This window comes from Mobula birostris, chromosome 21, assembly GCF_030028105.1.
Source record: "Mobula birostris isolate sMobBir1 chromosome 21, sMobBir1.hap1, whole genome shotgun sequence".
In the NCBI taxonomy this organism is placed as follows: Eukaryota; Metazoa; Chordata; class Chondrichthyes; order Myliobatiformes; family Myliobatidae; genus Mobula; species Mobula birostris.
Window position 1 is genome coordinate 51,338,818 of NC_092390.1, and position 16,937 is coordinate 51,355,754.

Genomic DNA, 16,937 nt, shown 5'->3' on the forward strand with positions numbered 1-16,937 from the left:
TATAAGGTGTTGTTCCTCCAACCTGAGTGTGGCTTCATCTTTACAGTAGAGGAGGCCATGGATAGACATGTCAGAATGGGAATGGGATGTGGAATTAAAATGTGTGGCCGCTGGGAGATCCTGCTTTCTCTGGCGGACAGAGTGTAGATGTTCAGCAAAGCGGTCTCCCAGTCTGCGTCGGGTCTCGCCAATATATAAAAGGCCACATCGGGAGCACCGGACGCAGTATATCACCCCAGTCGACTCACAGGTGAAGTGTTGCCTCACCTGGAAGGACTGTTTGGGGCCCTGAATGGTGGTAAGGGAGGAAGTGTAAGGGCATGTGTAGCACTTGTTCCGCTTACACGGATAAGTAGGCCCCACCTCCCCCTCGTACCCCATCTGTTACTTATTTTTATGCACACATTCTTTCTCTCACTCTCCTTTTTCTCCCTCTGTCCCTCTGAATATACCTCTTGCCCATCCTCTGGGTCCCCCCCCCCCTTCCTTGTCTTTCTTCCCGGACCTCCTGTCCCATGATCCTCTCGTATCCCCTTTTGCCTATCACCTGTCCAGCTCTTGGCTCCATCCCTCCCCCTCCTGTCTTCTCCTATCATTTTGGATCTCCCCCTCCCCCTCCAACTTTCAAATCCCTTACTCACTCTTCCTTCAGTTAGTCCTGACGAAGGGTCTCGGCCTGAAACGTCGACTGCACCTCTTCCTAGAGATGCTGCCTGGCCTGCTGCGTTCACCAGCAACTTTGATGTGTGTTGCTTGAATTTCCAGCATCTGCAGAATTCCTGTTGTATCCATTTTCATCAGTTGTTTGAGAGTTAAAAATAAGATGGGATCCCAGAAAGTGCATTGTTACTGTTTATTATTATTGAAGCTCCTTCAATAATTCCAAAAGACTGAAGTAGGGTAAATACTGAAGGGCTTTTACTTGCAGTAAGACGTGACCTCCATGCTGAGTGTCTGCCCCTGGTCTGAGGGGGAGGAGCAGGGCAAAAACGCCTTTATTCAGGGATCTGTGGGAGGAACCACAGGGGCAGTCAGCAGAGGGGCGTGTCCAGACAGGTAACCCAGTTATATGGTCTACTACAATTATGTCTCGTAGTTTAGGGCTCAGTCTAAACTAAAGCATTGCAACACTGTCTGAGTACTGTATAGCCTAGATTTTACATAGAAGTTTTTAGAGTGACACTTAACTTTAGTATCTTAGATATGGGTGCCATCGTTGTGTATTTAATATTTCAGTAATGTTGTAAGTATATGATTTGTTTAGATGTTCTTTGTTGTGCCCCCCTGGCCACCCCCAGGGTCGCTCGGCTTGCTGTCGTCTACGGAAACAGCCTCGACCCCGCCAAACTGGGTAATTAGTTTGTGTGGATGCTGTGTGATGTACCCCACCTCGCCCAAATAACAGACAATACACCAGATACGAGTAAATGATTTACAATTTATAGATATTACTGGAACTATATAATTAATAGAGATAAAATATAAAAGGAAAATAAAAGGCGCCACACTTATCAAAGTTCAATCTCTTCGTGCACAAAAACCGTTGGAGCTCAAGGACCTTCTTCTTCACCCTGCGACCCCCTCGGACCACCTCGACCGGCCGCCTGGGACCAACAACGATGGTCGACCAGACGCTCCACACGAGTCCGTCTCCATCTCCTCGCCGAACGTCCCGCTCGGGGTCCGACCCCGTTAGTGGACTCACAGCACCTCGTCCATCCTCTGTCTCGCTCTCCCGCCTTCTGCCCCAAAACCCCGCGCATACAGTATCTTCAAATACACCAAAACCATAACAACTATCCCAATTGGTTAATAGCACCCTCTTATCACACTCTAAAGCAAAAACAAGCGGCTAGCACCAACTTTCTCAGCGTTTAACACAACAAAGCCACATTCCCCAGATTAACATAACAAAGACGCCATTTTAATTAGCCTCCGCAGTAACATAAAAATCGAAACCCCCTTACATTTACATAATGCATTGTGGGTTATCTGTAAAAGTACTTAAATGGCATATGTCATCACGCCACCACATGATATATGCGTGCCTCGATTAAAGTAAAAAATGAATGTACACGAGTTATCTCCTGGGCTCTTGTCTTTTTCTTGTAATTAGTTTTTATGCTTTAGAGTAACAAAACATGACAATTGTAGCTTGTGATGGGTCGTGAATCAGTGATAAAACAGGATACATTTCAGTTGGCAGAGCGGTAGATGTGTGCACTATCCAATTGAAGTTAGGAGCAAGAGGGACAGCATGATGGGCCTAGAATTCAAAGATTAAACAGGAGTGTGGTACTAAAATGTTGATAATGATGGCGAATCTCATCTTCTTCAATCCCAGGATTCCATTATACCTTGGGAAGAAATTTAATGACCTCCAGAGAAGCTAAATTGAAATAACTATTTTCTTCTGCTCCTTCCTTCCTGTCACTTTATTTGTGTGATACTTTTCATTGATTACATTCACATGGCAAGATGAGTTAACATAGAATTGGCAAATATGTATTGAAATAGTTTCGACAGATATGGATCAGACAAGCCAAATAGAATTAGCTAGGAAAGACATCTTGATCATCATGGACAAATTGGGCTGACAGGCTGGTTTCTACGCTATGTAATTCTTTTGTTCTATGACCCCATGGAAGTCAGCCATGTGTCAGAATTATATCTATTTGTCAGTCTTCAAATACAAATATTGGGGCATCTGACTTAAATGTACCCATGTTCTTGGAAAGTCTGAGAGGTTTGTCCAATATCAGATAACAGAATGGTGTAACTATGAAAATCTGCAGCCATCCCCCTAAAAATAACATTGGCATCAAAGATTAACCATGACCTTATTGAACTGTTGAATATGGAAGCTTATGTTCTTGTCTTCGATTTTCCATCAGGAAACAATGATGATTGAACTCCATTTCTGGAGTTTCCTCTTGGTCTTCATCTCATACTGATCAGAGGGCATTCAGATCTAGGATCCAGAACTATTGGTATACTTAGGATTTGCTATGAGAATTCTTTTTCACTCTCTTCTGATCATCACAGCCTTTTCACTATAGGTGACATTCTTTATGATGGTGATTTCCATTCAGCTGCCATGCTGGTTCAGACTATGAAAGAGACCTCTTGGACCATGAAAACATAAAAATGATAATCCATTTTCTACCATAAGTCTCATGATAACTGTTGGCATAACTGGGATCCTTTATTTCTGATATCACTTTGATTCACCTGAATAGGAACAGCACGAAGAACCATGGGTTCAAAGTTCAAAGTAAATTTATTATCAAAGTACATATATGTTGCCATGTACAAACCTGAGATTCATTCTCTTGTGGGCATACTCAATAAATCCAGAACAGAGTAATAACCATAATAGAATTAGTGGAAGACTGCACCAACATGGGCTTCCAAAAGGCATAAGCTGTGCAAATATAAAAGGAAGAAATAATAGTAAAAAATAAATAAGCAATAAATATCAAGAATATGAAATGAGAGTTCTTGAAAGTAAGTCAATATGATTGCAGGAACATTTCAACAATGGGGCTAGTGAAGTTGAGTGAAATTATCCCACTTGGTTCAAGAGCTTGATTGTTGAGAGGTAATATCTATTCCTAAACCTGGTGTGAGTCCTGAGGCTCCTGTACCTTCTTCCTGATGGCAGCAGTGAGAAGAGAGCATGACCTGGGTGGTTGGGGGCGGGGGGGTTCCCTGATGATGGATGCTGCTTTCCTGTGACAATGATTCATGTAGATGTGCTCAATGGTGGAGAAGACTTTACCTATGATGGACTGGGCTGCATCCACTATATTTAAAGGATTTTCTATTCAAGAGCATTATTGTTGTTTTCATACCAGGCCTTGGTGCAGCTAGTCAGTAGACTCTCCACTACACATCTATAGAAGTCTATCAGAGTTTTAGATGTCATGCTGAATCTTCGCAAACTCCTAAGGAAGTAGAGGCACTGACATGCTTTCACTGCACTTGCGTGCTGGGCCCAGGACAGGTTCTCAGAAATAATTACACGGAGGAATTTGAAGCTGCTGACCCTCTCCACGTCAGATCCTCTGATGAAGTCTGGCTCATGGACCTCTGGTTTCCACCTCCTGAAATCAATAATCACCATGTTGGCCGTACAGTCATTGAGTGAGAGGTTGTTATTATGGCACCATTCAGCCAGATTTTCATTCTCTCTCCTATATGCTGATTTGTCACCATCTTTGATTCGGCCTACAGCACTGGAGTCATCAGCAATCTTGAATATGGCACTGGAGCCGCGTTAGCCATGTATGAGTGTAAAGTGAGTAGAGCAGGGAGCTAAGCACACAGCCTTGTGGTGCACCTGTGCTGATGGAAACCTTGGAGGAGATGTTGAACTGACTGGGATCTACAGTGATGAAATCTGAGATCCAGTTGCACAGAAATGTATTGAGGTCAAAGTCTTGAAGCTTATTGATCAGTTTTGAAGGGATGATTGTATTGAATGCTAAGCTGTAGGCATCCTAATGTACGCATCCTTTGCTGTCCAAATATTCCAGGGTTGAGTGAAGAGCCAGTGATATAGCATCTGCTGTGCACCTGTAGCTACCAGTAGGCAAATTGGAGCAGATGTCATGCAGGAGTTGGTATATTTCATCATCAACTTCTCAAAACATTTCTTCACTTTGGATGTAAGTGCGACTGGATGATAGTCATTGAGGTAGGTTACCATGTTCTTCTTAGGCACCAGTATAATTGAAGCCTGATTGAAGCAGGTGAGTACCTCAGACTGCCGAAGCGAGAGGTTAAAGATCTTTGTGAACACTCCAGCCAGTTGATTAGTACTGGTCTTTAGTACTTGGGTATTCATCCCACCTTGGCTGGAAGTTTTCATAGGGTCACCCTTATGAAGACTGCTTGCATATCGGCCTCAGAGATTGAAATCACAGGATCAACAGGGGCTCTGAGAGCGTGTAATGGTTCCTCCATGTTTTGATAGTTAAAAGTATAGAAGGCATTGAGGCAATCTGGAAGTGAAGCCCCGCTATCGGCTATGTCACTTGATTTAACTTTCTAAGAGGTGATAGCGTTTAAGCCTTGCCACAACTGTTGAGCATCCTTTGTTGATTCAGGTTTAGTCTGGAATTGCCACTTCACCTGTGAGATGGCTTTCTGGAGATCACACCTGGACCTCTTGTAACTTCATTGGTCAGCAGACTTGAACGCTACTGATCTGGCCTTCAGCAGATTGCAGATCTCAATGTTCATCTAGGGTTTCTGGTTGGGGAAGATTCTGAATGATTTAGTGAGGACATACTCATCTACAATTGTTTCAATAAAATCTGTGACAACCATGGTATATTCAGTCAGATCCACAGACGAGTCCTTGAACACGGTCCAGTCCACCCATCGGAAGCAATCTCGTAGGCATTCCTCTGCCTCCTACGACTACCACTGGCATTGTAGTAAAAGTAAATCAATTGTTGGAAATATATTTGTGAATAGTTATGCAATAGATGGAACATTCCAGCCATTATATTAAATAGGTAGTGTTTTTTTACATGCCTCTAGAAAATAGTAAGCCACACCAAAGTTCCTTCAAATGTGGGCCTTATTCTTTCCCTCTTCAGTCGAAGTGAGATGGAAGCACAGATTTTGGATACCTAAAAATATTTGACACTTAATTGGAACAAATATCAAATTTAAAAAAATGCTAGAAAAACACAGCAGGTCAGGCAGCATCTGTGGAATGATTCCTCAGAATGGGGCTGCCCTAATGGTGGACCTGCTTCATTCTGGATAATCAGCCCTTTGTGTTATCATAATGTCTCAACACTGCATTTGAAAGGAATTTACAATGAAGAATTTAGATGTTGTGAAAACATTTGCAGATAAAATGGATCCAGGAGAAACGGCACTGTTCCTCCTGGTTTGGTGATATGCCAACATGTTACCAAACCCTGCAAATCTTCCTTTCAGAAATTTCTCCTTCTTCCCTGACTTAGACCAACATTTTCCTTTTCCCATCAAAGTTTTAGCAGGAACTTCATTTAGTAAAATGATACATAGGATTAGTAATTAATTTTTTTAGCTGAATATGAGTTAATAACTGGTGAATAATTCAATTATTATTAATCCTCTTAGTTATTATATAATTTCTAACCAGCGTAAGTTTCAAGATTCAAAAGTCAAGTACACTTATTATTGAAGAATGTATAAATTATACAATTTTGAGATTTGCTTCTCACGGTTAGCCCCAAAGCAAGAAACCTGAAAGAACCCAATTACCGTTTGTGAAAGAAAAAAGGAGAATCTAAAAAATAAAATAAAAGACTAACACTCAATTTGCAAGAGAAAAATATACAAATCATGGAAACAATTGAGATGAACAGCAGTATGCCAAACCATTATTTCCTTCTTTTTGTTTGTGTAGCATTTGAGTATTATTTTAAGTCTACCTTCATTATTTACACTCCGAACTCATAGACTGGAAGCAAGTTAACATTATGATGACCATTATATAGACTGTGTTTTTATTTTACCCATAGGCTGGCATCTTTGAAGATGACTTCTATGACGGGGCTTGGTGCGCTGGCAGGAACGATTATTCACAGTGGTTTGAACTGGATGCCAGAAGACTAACTAAATTCACTGGTGTTATAACACAGGGAAGAAATTCACTTTGGTCGTAAGTAAGACTCTCTGCTTTTGAGCAAAAATGATTTCAAAGCGTCATGTCATTTCCTTCTGTAACAGTGAGACTGATACACAGATTTTGAGTTAAACATTACAAGCCTCAATACAATAAGTATTAATGCATTAAAAAAAAGTGGAGAAAGTTCTTGCAGTCAAGTAGCATCTGTGGAAAGAGAGTATTTTAATCCTTCATCAGAACTGAGAAAAAGGGAAGTAAGTTAGTCCAGGCAGTAGAAATGTGGGTGTGGTGTGCAATGGAAAGAACAAGGGGAGCTGTTCTGATAGGATGAAATAGTACAATAAGAAATAATTTTATTGTCAAATCTAATTTTAATGATTAGTTGCATTTTTGTTTTGGTTAAAAGTGCTCCACCTTTTTATTCTTCATAAAATAGCAAGACTACTTTGGTATGTTACAGCTTACCCAAACAATAGCTCCTGCCTTTTTCTTTAATATCCCCACACTTGGCCTGAATCTATTGTTTGGATTTCAGTCTCACTATCTCCTCTGATCTCTGAACATCCACATCTCACCTCTTGCTCAAACTCTCAACAAGCTCCAGTTTGCAGCGCCTACTGCTTTTCATGATTTTTTTTAATTGTCCAAGCCTATCAAAAAATCTGAACACTGCTCTAAAATAAAAATAGAAATTTATGGAAATATTCAGTAGGTCTGAAGGGCTCTTGTCCTGAAAAACATATTCTCTTTCATTCTACACAGAATACTGCCCAACCTGCTACATAAATCTAGAACTTCCCATTTTAAATTCAGAGATTCCTTCTGGAGTGTTTTGATTTTCATTCTCAGTATACTGCTCTTTCAGCATTTCTTTCATGCTCTAGCACAATATTCAGCGAGGTTTCTTATTTGAACGGTAATCTCTCTTCCGCATCCAGCCGTCAGGTGCTCTTTTCACCAGCAGCTCTCTTGTCTTTCTGCATTACATTGGTGCGACTGCTCTGATGAATTTTCCTACTTTGGTCCTCTTTAGCTGGAGGCAGAGAGTACTACAATGTCCATCTGGACCACAGTCTGCTTCGGGCTTGTAATAATTTTGCTTTGAGGTCATCTTTTAATCACATATAATTTTTTTTCTTATGATCTTCACTATTTTTCAACCTTTTTTTTACCCTTGCCATTTTCTAAGTTATAAGCTAAATTATGCTTAATATGTTCCCTCATGCAAATAAAAACAACATTGTTGGTACCTCTCCAATTGAATTGTAGCCTACAATTATTCCTGATCCTCTGAGCAGACAGTCCCTCCTGGGGGCAAATGTTACCATTGATGATAGTCTGAAGCAAATTGTATACCAGATCAGCCCCTCATTATACAGCTCATCCTTTCCCATAAAATCAAGAAATATAACAATGACCATTCATACCAAACATGCAGAATGGCTGAGAAGTAAAAGTTCCCCCAACACATCGACTGTTTTAATGTAGTTCTTTTAGAGAAGCTAGCAATTCCTTAAAGCAGGCGTTCCTGAACTGGGGTCCACTGGACCCCTCACTTAATGATGTTGGTCCATGGCATAAATGGTTGGGAACCCCTGCTTTAAAGTAACAAACAGAAAATTATGGGTCTTCGTAGATTGGAGAAGAACATCTACCCATAACATTAGAAACTATTTATTTTTTATTTTACTGAGATACAGTGTGGAGAAGGCCCTTACCGCCCCTTGAGCCACACTGCTAAACAATCCGATTTAATTTCATGATGGAGAAGGAATCTGATGGGGCAGAGACAGTCAGCCTGGCCATATGGAAGCTTGCAGTCCATGGGGAGTGCAACCAGTATTCCGCAATCCCTAAGACAGAGGTGGAACCAACAGCATGACATCAAGAACTAAAAGTTTAATTTAGAGGAAAACCATTCGAGGGAGATGCTTAAACACAAGAGATTCTGTAGATGATGGAAACCCAGAATACTGGAGGAATGAAGTAGGTCAGGCATCATCTACAGTGCTGTGCAAAAGGCTTAGGCACACATATATTTTGCTAGGGTGCCTATGACTTTTGCACAGTCCTGTAGTAATATCATGTATTGCATTGTAATGCTGCTGCTACAAAAAAAAACAAAATTTATGGCATACGTGAGAGGTGATAAAGCTGATTCTGATCTGGGTCACTATTGTGGACTGAGAGAAGGAAGGGGACAGGGAGAGGGGAGGGAGCTGGGAGTACCAGAGAGTCATTCTGTGATGATTAATAAACCAATTATTCAGAATCAAATGACCTTGCCTGGTGTCTCAAAGCAGGGTGCATCTGCACCAACACCAACCCCCACCCCGGCACTCCTCTGCTACCTGTTCCACAACCCCTCGCCCCATGGCGCTCCACCCTCGCCTTTCCCAACCTCTTTTGTTTCTGCCAGCTTTACAACCTCATCCTCTGCTAATGTTGACAAAAGTCTATCGCAACCTAGCTATATATATGTGCCTAAGACTTTTGCAGAGTAATGTATATTTATTTCTCCCTCTCTCCCACTCATTCTCTCTCTCCTTTCTCCATTTCTTGCTCCACTCTCTCCCTACCCTCTCTTCCCCTACCCCTCTCTCTTTCTCTTCCTTCCTCCCTCTCTCTCCCTTCCACTTTCTCTCTCTCCCTTTCTCTCTCTTTTCCCTCTCACTGTCAGTCTCATTCACACACACAGGCATATTTAAAGTATAATAAAAATAGCATCTTTTGAACTTTTTAAATAATGGATGAATGACGAAATCTTCATGCTGTGTTTTCAAGAGCCTAGACATGCAAATCAGTAATACGTCCTGATGATTCTTGTTTTGCTGATTGATCTCGACCACAGCACTAACAGAAATATTTCTCACAATCCACCAGGACAAAATGCAGTCGCTGCAGACTCTCCCACTCTTGATCACTGTCCTGATGACAACAAGGCTACTTTGATCTGAATGTGACTATGCTTAAGTAATTGTGAATCACTCACCAGCAAAGCACATGGATGAAGAATATTCACTTGAGTCTGGTGCTAACTTTAGTTTGGTGTCATCTGTCAGATTCTTAAAAATAGAAAGAAAACAAGAACAAAAATTATAAAAAGTAATATTGCATTCCCTCATATAAAAGCAGAATAACCCAAAGTTATTTAAATAAAAATTCTCCTAATTATTAAATGGACAATCAAGCCCATGGACTGTACTGAGGAGTACGATGCTGTAGTGGTTAGAGTGATGCTATTACAGCTTAGGGTGTTGCGGAGTTCGGTGTTCAATTCTGGTGCTGTTCGGTAAGTAGTCTCTGTATGTCCTCCCCGTAGAACACATGGGTTTTCCACAGGTGCTCTGGTTTCCTCCCACAGTCCAAAGATGTACCAAATAGGTACATTGGGAATTGGAAGTTGTCCTGTGATTAGGTGAGGTTAACTGGGGCAGTGTGGCTCGAAGAGCCAGAAGGACCTACTCTGGGCTGTGTGAATAAATAAGCAACTCGCCGATAGGCGTGTGTTGCTGATCTTTTGAGAATGTGGTCTATAAATGTGCCTGCTTTTATTTTGTGTGATGGATGTTGGGTTCCTTAAGGTTGTTATAGCCGAGGATAGTAATGGGGACAAGCTCCCTCTAACTATTAAATGCTCCGAAAGGCTGGCACCTCAAATAGCCTCTGACTACCAAGTCCAGCTCCTGGCCTTCACGTGTGGCTTAGCTACTAAGCCTGTCAGAACCATTTCTACTGACAGGAGAAGGGGTAAAGGCGGGCTACTGGCACCTTAAAACCAGTCACTTTGGCAGATGGGGCTCATCAGCTATGGTTGGCAGCTCATCTTGGAGAAGGAAAGCTCTGATCTCAAACCTCCGCTGCCTTGCAGCTATACCCACTCATGGGAAGGCTTCAGGAGTAAACCCTAAGGGAAGAACCTGGAGCTGGAATCCCTAAGGCAGCCCTACGTTCAATTCAACGCCGACTGGCAGCTTCTGCAATGCTGCTGGTGCCAAACTGTATTTGCCTCTGCCGTTTGCCGGGTTAATCAAGTACTTGAAGGGAGGGAGTTTGCTACATGGCCAACAGCTTTCTCTCCATATTGTACTGCCCAGGCTTGCGTATCTAGATGACTAGGATACCACATCCATGGTCGACCCTGACCGACGGAGGCCTTGTTCAATGACGTTGAAGCCATGAACATGGTGGGCAGGAATCAGCTCGGCATTTCGAAGAAAGGACATGTCTCCCACAATTTTAACTTGTGTTTTCCTAGAGCATTTGCTGGAATTTGTGGTTAATAAAGAATAAGAGAGTTAATATTTATATGTTTGTGATTTTGATTAAATTATTGAGATTTCTGCAACCTCACAGCCAAGTACTAGGGAATTAATTTCCTCAGGTGCTCTCTTCCCACAAGGGGCATGTTGAAAGCTGGTGACTTTCTGCCTCCTTTTATACATTGTGTGGCCAAGAATCTGAAGAATGAATTGTGTAAACTGACTGCCTGATCAGTTTGCAATAGGGGTTCCCAACCTGGGGTCAACGGACCCTTGGGTGAATGATAAAGCTCCATGGCATAAAAAAGGTTGGGAACCCTTGGTTAACAAGATATTTTGTTGTATGTAGTCAAAGAGAAACATTCCTTCTTGTCTCTCCTTAAGACAAATCTTAAGATTTGCGTTCTGTGAGGTATGATGCTACTTGGGATAAAACTAATTTGTGTGTAACAATATATTGTTGCCTTCAATCCCTCTGTTTGATCCAATGTTCAAAATGATTTGCAGTCTTTCATTGTGTCGAGGTTGTGGTTTTCATGAAGGTGAAGCTAATAGTTTCATCAAATGGTTGCTGATGTATTCTGGCTCTCTCCAAGCAAGAGTTGGAATTATTTTGTGTGACATCTTCCATTATTTCACATATCCCATAGTAGTTCACAACCAATGGAGTACTTTTGAATTGTAATCATGGTTGGGACGTAGGAAATGTAGATGCCAATTTAAACACATATTGGTTCCACAAACAGCAATGCTATTCAGTGTGATTAATGTTAAGCTGGGCACCAGGCAAAGCTCCCTAGCTTTTCTTTAAATGCTGTCTTATATTCAGTTGTGAAATATACTTCAGGCTCAGTTTTTGGGTACATCTAAATATAGCAGCTCTGAATATATAGAACTCCCTTAGTATATTATGAGCTTCAGCCCCTGGGATGGATACAGTAGCATAGCGGTATCATAACTCTTTACAGCACCATCTTTGATCGGTAAGGTCGTGTTCAATTCCCACTGCTGTCTGTAAGGAGTTTGTATGTTCGCCCTGTGACCACATGTGTTTCCTCTGGGTGCTCTGGTTTCCTCCCACAGTCCAAAAACATATGAGTTAGGGGTAGGAAGTTGTGGGCATGTGCTGTTTGCACTGGAAGCATGGCAACACTTGTGGACTCCTCTCAGCACATTGTTGGCCATTGATACAAACAATGCACTTCACTGTATGTTTGATTTTCCATGTCTTTGTAATGAATAAGGTGAATTGTTTAACCTTTCATCTTTGGCAATCCGATTGCTGTGAGAGCACTAACACTAGGCTAAGACTTGGTTAGTTACCTTGTCATAGAACAAATTTGAGAAACTGGCTGCACACAACTTGGATAGTGGTACCTCTTGGTTGAAATAGAGCAGAAGACAGTTTCCAAGGAGATTTAGGTTGAAGTTCAAATTCATGTTGGGCTGGAGGAGGAATGAGTAAAGATTTGCTGTGCTCAGGTAACATGCTGAGTGTCAGAGGAGGCTGAGGGTGGATTGAATCAGTTAAGGTGATGGAAGACCCTATTCGAAGTTTATACCTAGTGGATAATGATGAAAAAAGTAATTGGTGAGATGGTAGGAGGATAGTTGAGGAATTACAAAATCACTCAAGGATAACACACACTAAAAGCTGGAGGAACTCAGCAGGTGAGGCAGCATCTATGAAGAGGAATAAAGAGTCGATGTTTTGGGCATCTGCGAAATCTCTTGTGCTTGTCACTCAAGCATGTTGTAGTCTGGAACTAAGTGACTAAATCCTCATTGCTTTGAAAGAGTTCACAACTGAGCAATTGATTCTGACAAAGTTACTGACTGAGAACAGGGGAATTAGTATTATAGATCTTCCATGGGCAACATGTAGAAGAATAGCTGAATAACCTTTCTCGATGCTGTAAAAACACGATGATTCCATGACATGGATTGTGTGAGAGGTTGAAAGTGATGAGTTCAATCATCAACTTTGTCAATAGTACATCCAAGCTCAAACCTTGGACACTTGCTGTATATGCATTCTGCAGTTTTGTTTTCAAGCTTTGAGTAACCACTTCAGGATAGCATTCAACAATGTCCAATTCTTGCAGATTTGCATGAAAAATATCCCTTTTCTGATTTAAGGTGAAAATTAAGAATAAAATTCCTTAGCATGCTTTCCTTCCAGATTAATGTTGCTATTTTTATGTTACTTCTGAAGCTGTGTGTTGAGATGCTAATTTTACTGCTTGGTCTTGGTTCCTAGCCTTTGCCTCGGCTGCTCCCTGCATTCAGTAGAGGACGGCAGGTGAGTGAAGGGAACCAGGCAAAGGGAAGAAATAGCATGGCTACATGTTGCAGCTTCAAGAAAATAGAACACATGATGCGTAGAGCTTTTTCTAGTAACAGAACTTTCTGTTAAACAAATTAATCCCATGGCTGTTTTTTTTATTGCATCGATAATCAATTCAAGATTGAAAAGAAATATGTTTGAAGATATTATATGTCTATAACATTCTACCTTCAAAATACTTTGCAAGACCTTAAATGTTAAAGGTGGAGCCAGCAACCAAATGACTAATAGTGGCGTTCTGCAGAAAGTTCACAAAACTACTTCTTCTTTTAAATATACTTCCACTACCAGTATGTGTGCGATTGGGGCTTTACATTTTAATCTCTTTTCTTTGGCCGACTGAGCAACCTGGCACTTTTGCTCCCTCTGAGGGAATTCGGCATGGCTGAGAGCGAGGTTGAGATCTGAGTGTACAGCGAGTGCGGCCTAATGACGGAGTACGAAACCAGGATTGGCCCACTTCTCGGCCACCTTGCCGATTAAAGCTTCAAGCATGATTGAAATCAGCGAAGATGAGAACAGGAACAGGAACTCAGCACCGTCTGCCAGTCTCCCTCTCCCTCTCGTTCACTGCTGCCAAAGGAAGGTGCAGGAGTCTTGGGTCTTGGGCAAGGTTTGATTGGCATGGTTTGTGGATTGGAATATGAGTTTCTGTTTTCTGGTTACCCTTATTTTCATTGATATTGTGCGCGATATTGATTGGGGTGGTCTGATTGTATGGCCTGCAGTGAGTGAGTGGCACAGCATTAAATTGAAATAAACTGAATGAAACTGAACATTTCTAGCCCGTTTCAAGGACTCTACTGAATGATGTCTAATATTCTGTGTGTTATTTGTTCATTTTTTGCCATTTGCACAATTTGTTCTTTTTTTTGCGCGCTGGGTGCTTGATGTTTTCTTTCAATGGGTTCCATTGTGTTTCTTTGTTTCGTGGCTGTCTGGGAGAAGATGAATCTCAGGGTTCTATACTGCATACATACATTGTAAATAAATGGGCTTTTCATCTTTGAGTCTTTGAAATGAAATCTATCGCAAGTGAAAGTACCATTGCTAACTTAAAGGAAAACATCTAGAAACAATCTGTATATTGTAAGGCCAGTGATGTTGTGGGGATGGAACTGGACTTTCTGACAGTGGTGTCTGAAAAGAGCATGCTGTCCAAGTTGCATGCCATCTTGGACAATGTCTCCCATCCACCACATAATGTACTGGTTGGGCACAGGAGTACATTCAGCCAGAGACTCATTCCACCGAGATGCAGCACAGGGTGTCATAGGAAGTCATTCCTGCCTGTGGCCATCAAACTTTACAACTCCTCCCTTGGAAGGTCAGACACCCTGAGCCAATAGGCTGGTCCTGGACTTATTTCCTGGCATAATTTACATATTACTAATTAATTATTTATGGTTTTATTACTATTCAATTATTTATGGTGCAACTGTAACGAAAACCAATTTCCCTCAGGATTAATAAAGTATGACTATGACTATAACTATGACTATGATATCAGTCAGCATCTATAGAAAGAGAAACAGTTAACATCTATGTAGCACATTGAGGTAGAACAAAGTATAACAAAAACAGAATTTCAGAATAAAGTGTAACAGCTACAAAGAAACTGCAGTGCTGATAGACTCTAAGGTGCAAGATCATAATAAGACCATAAGATATAGGAACAGAACTAGGCCGCTCAGCCCATCGAATTTTCTCCTCTATTCAATTATGGGCTGATCCAATTCTTCCCGTCATCTCCACTCCCCTGCCTTCACCCCACACCCTTTGATGCCCTGGCTAATCAAGAACCTATCTATCTCTGCCTTAAATACACCCAATGACTTGGCCTCCACAGCTGCTTGTGGCAACAAGTTCCACAGATTTACCACCCTCTGACTGAAGTAATTTCTCCCCATTTCAGTTCTAAATGGATGTCCTTCAATCCTGAAGTCGTGCCCTCTCGTCCCAGAATACCCTACCATGGGAAATAATTTTGCTGTATCTAATCTGTTCAGGCCTTTTAACATTCTGAGATCCCCCCTCATTCTCCTGAACGACAGGGAATACAGCCCAAGAGCTGCCAGATGTTCCTCATACCGTAACCCTTTCATTCCTGGAATCATTCTTGTGAATCTTCTCTGAACCCTCTCCAAAGTCAATATATCCTTTCTAAAATAAGGAGCCCAAAACTGCACACAATACTCCAAGTGCAGTCTCACAAGTGCCTTATAGAGCCTCAACATCACAGCCCTGCCCTTATATTCTATACCTCTAGAAATGAGTGCCAACATTGCATTCATCTTCTTCTCAACCGACTCAACCTGGAGGGTAACCGTTAAGGTATCTTGCAAAAGGACTCCCAAGTCCCTTTGCATCTCTGTATTTTGAATTCTCTCCCTATCTAAATAATAGTCTGTCCATTTGTTTCTTCCACCAAAGTGCATGACCATACACTTTTCCAACATTGTATTGCATTTGCCACTTTTTTGCCCATTCCCCTAAACTATCTAAGTCTCTCTGCAGGTTCTCTGTTTCCTCAGCACTACCTGCTCCTCCACCTATCTTTGTATCATAGGCAAATTTAGCCACAAATCTATTATGATTATGATTATGAGGACACGTAGTCCTCTTTTATTGTCATTTAGTAATGCATGCATTAAGAACTGATACGATGTTCCTCCAGTGTGATATCACAGAAACACAAGACAGACCAAGACTGAAAAACTGACAAAAACCACATAATTATAACATATAGTTACAACAGTGCAAGCAATACTGTAATTTGATAGAAGAACAGACCATGGGCACGGTAAAAAAAATCTCAAAGTCTCTCGAAGGTCCCAACGTCTCACGCAGATGGTAGAAGGAAGAAAGCTCTCCTTGCCATGAGCTTCCAGCGCCACAAACTTGCCGATGCAGCATCCTGGAAGCACCCAATCACAGTCCGACTCTCAGTCCATCCGAAAACTTTGAGCCTCCGACCAGCCCACCTACACTGAGCACCGAGCACCATCTCGCCGAGCACTTCGACCCCAGCTCCGGCCGCCAGCAATAGGCAAAGCCGAGGATTTGGGGCCTTACCCTCCGGAGATTCTCAATCGTACAGTAGCAGCAGCAGCGAACCGGGCATTTCAGAAGTCTCTTCAGATGTTCCTCCGTGCTTCTCACGTCCGTCTCCATCAAATCAGGATTGTGCACGGTACCTACTTACAAATACGATATCATTTCACCGGAGAGGCTGTGCGCGCTGTGTTGCGCCACCATCTTCTCCTTCCGCCTCCATTAATACCATAGTCTAAATCATTGACATACATTGTAAAAAGTAGCCGTCCCAACACTGACCCCTTTGGAACTCCACTGGTTACCGACAGCCAGCCAAAATGCGATCCCTTTATTCCCACTCTCTGTTTTCTGCCAACTAGCCAATGCTCCACCCATGCTAGTAACTTCCCTGTAATTCCATGGGCTCTTATCTTGCTAAGCAGCCTCATGTGCGGCACCTTGTCAAAGGTCTTCTGAAAATCCAAGTACACCATCTCTACTGCATCTCCTTTGTCTACCCTGCTTGTAATTTCCTCAAAGACACAAAATAATCTGCAGATGTTGGGGTCAAAGCAACACTCATAACACGCTGGAGGAACTCAGCAGGTCGGGCAGCATCAGTGGAAAAGATCAGTCGACGTTTTGGGCTGGAACCCTT

At 41.9% G+C, this 16,937-nt stretch overlaps 1 protein-coding gene across 2 annotated transcripts in view; it reads left to right on the forward strand.

Annotated features, from left to right (window-relative positions):
* Positions 1-16,937, forward strand: part of cpxm2 (carboxypeptidase X (M14 family), member 2) — a 212,292-nt gene that overhangs the window by 60,497 nt on the left and 134,858 nt on the right. For both annotated transcript variants that reach the window (XM_072239466.1, XM_072239467.1), the window contains exon 4: positions 6,528-6,667. In XM_072239466.1, coding sequence (XP_072095567.1) covers positions 6,528-6,667 — 140 coding nt within the window. The remainder of the gene's footprint in view (positions 1-6,527; positions 6,668-16,937) is intronic.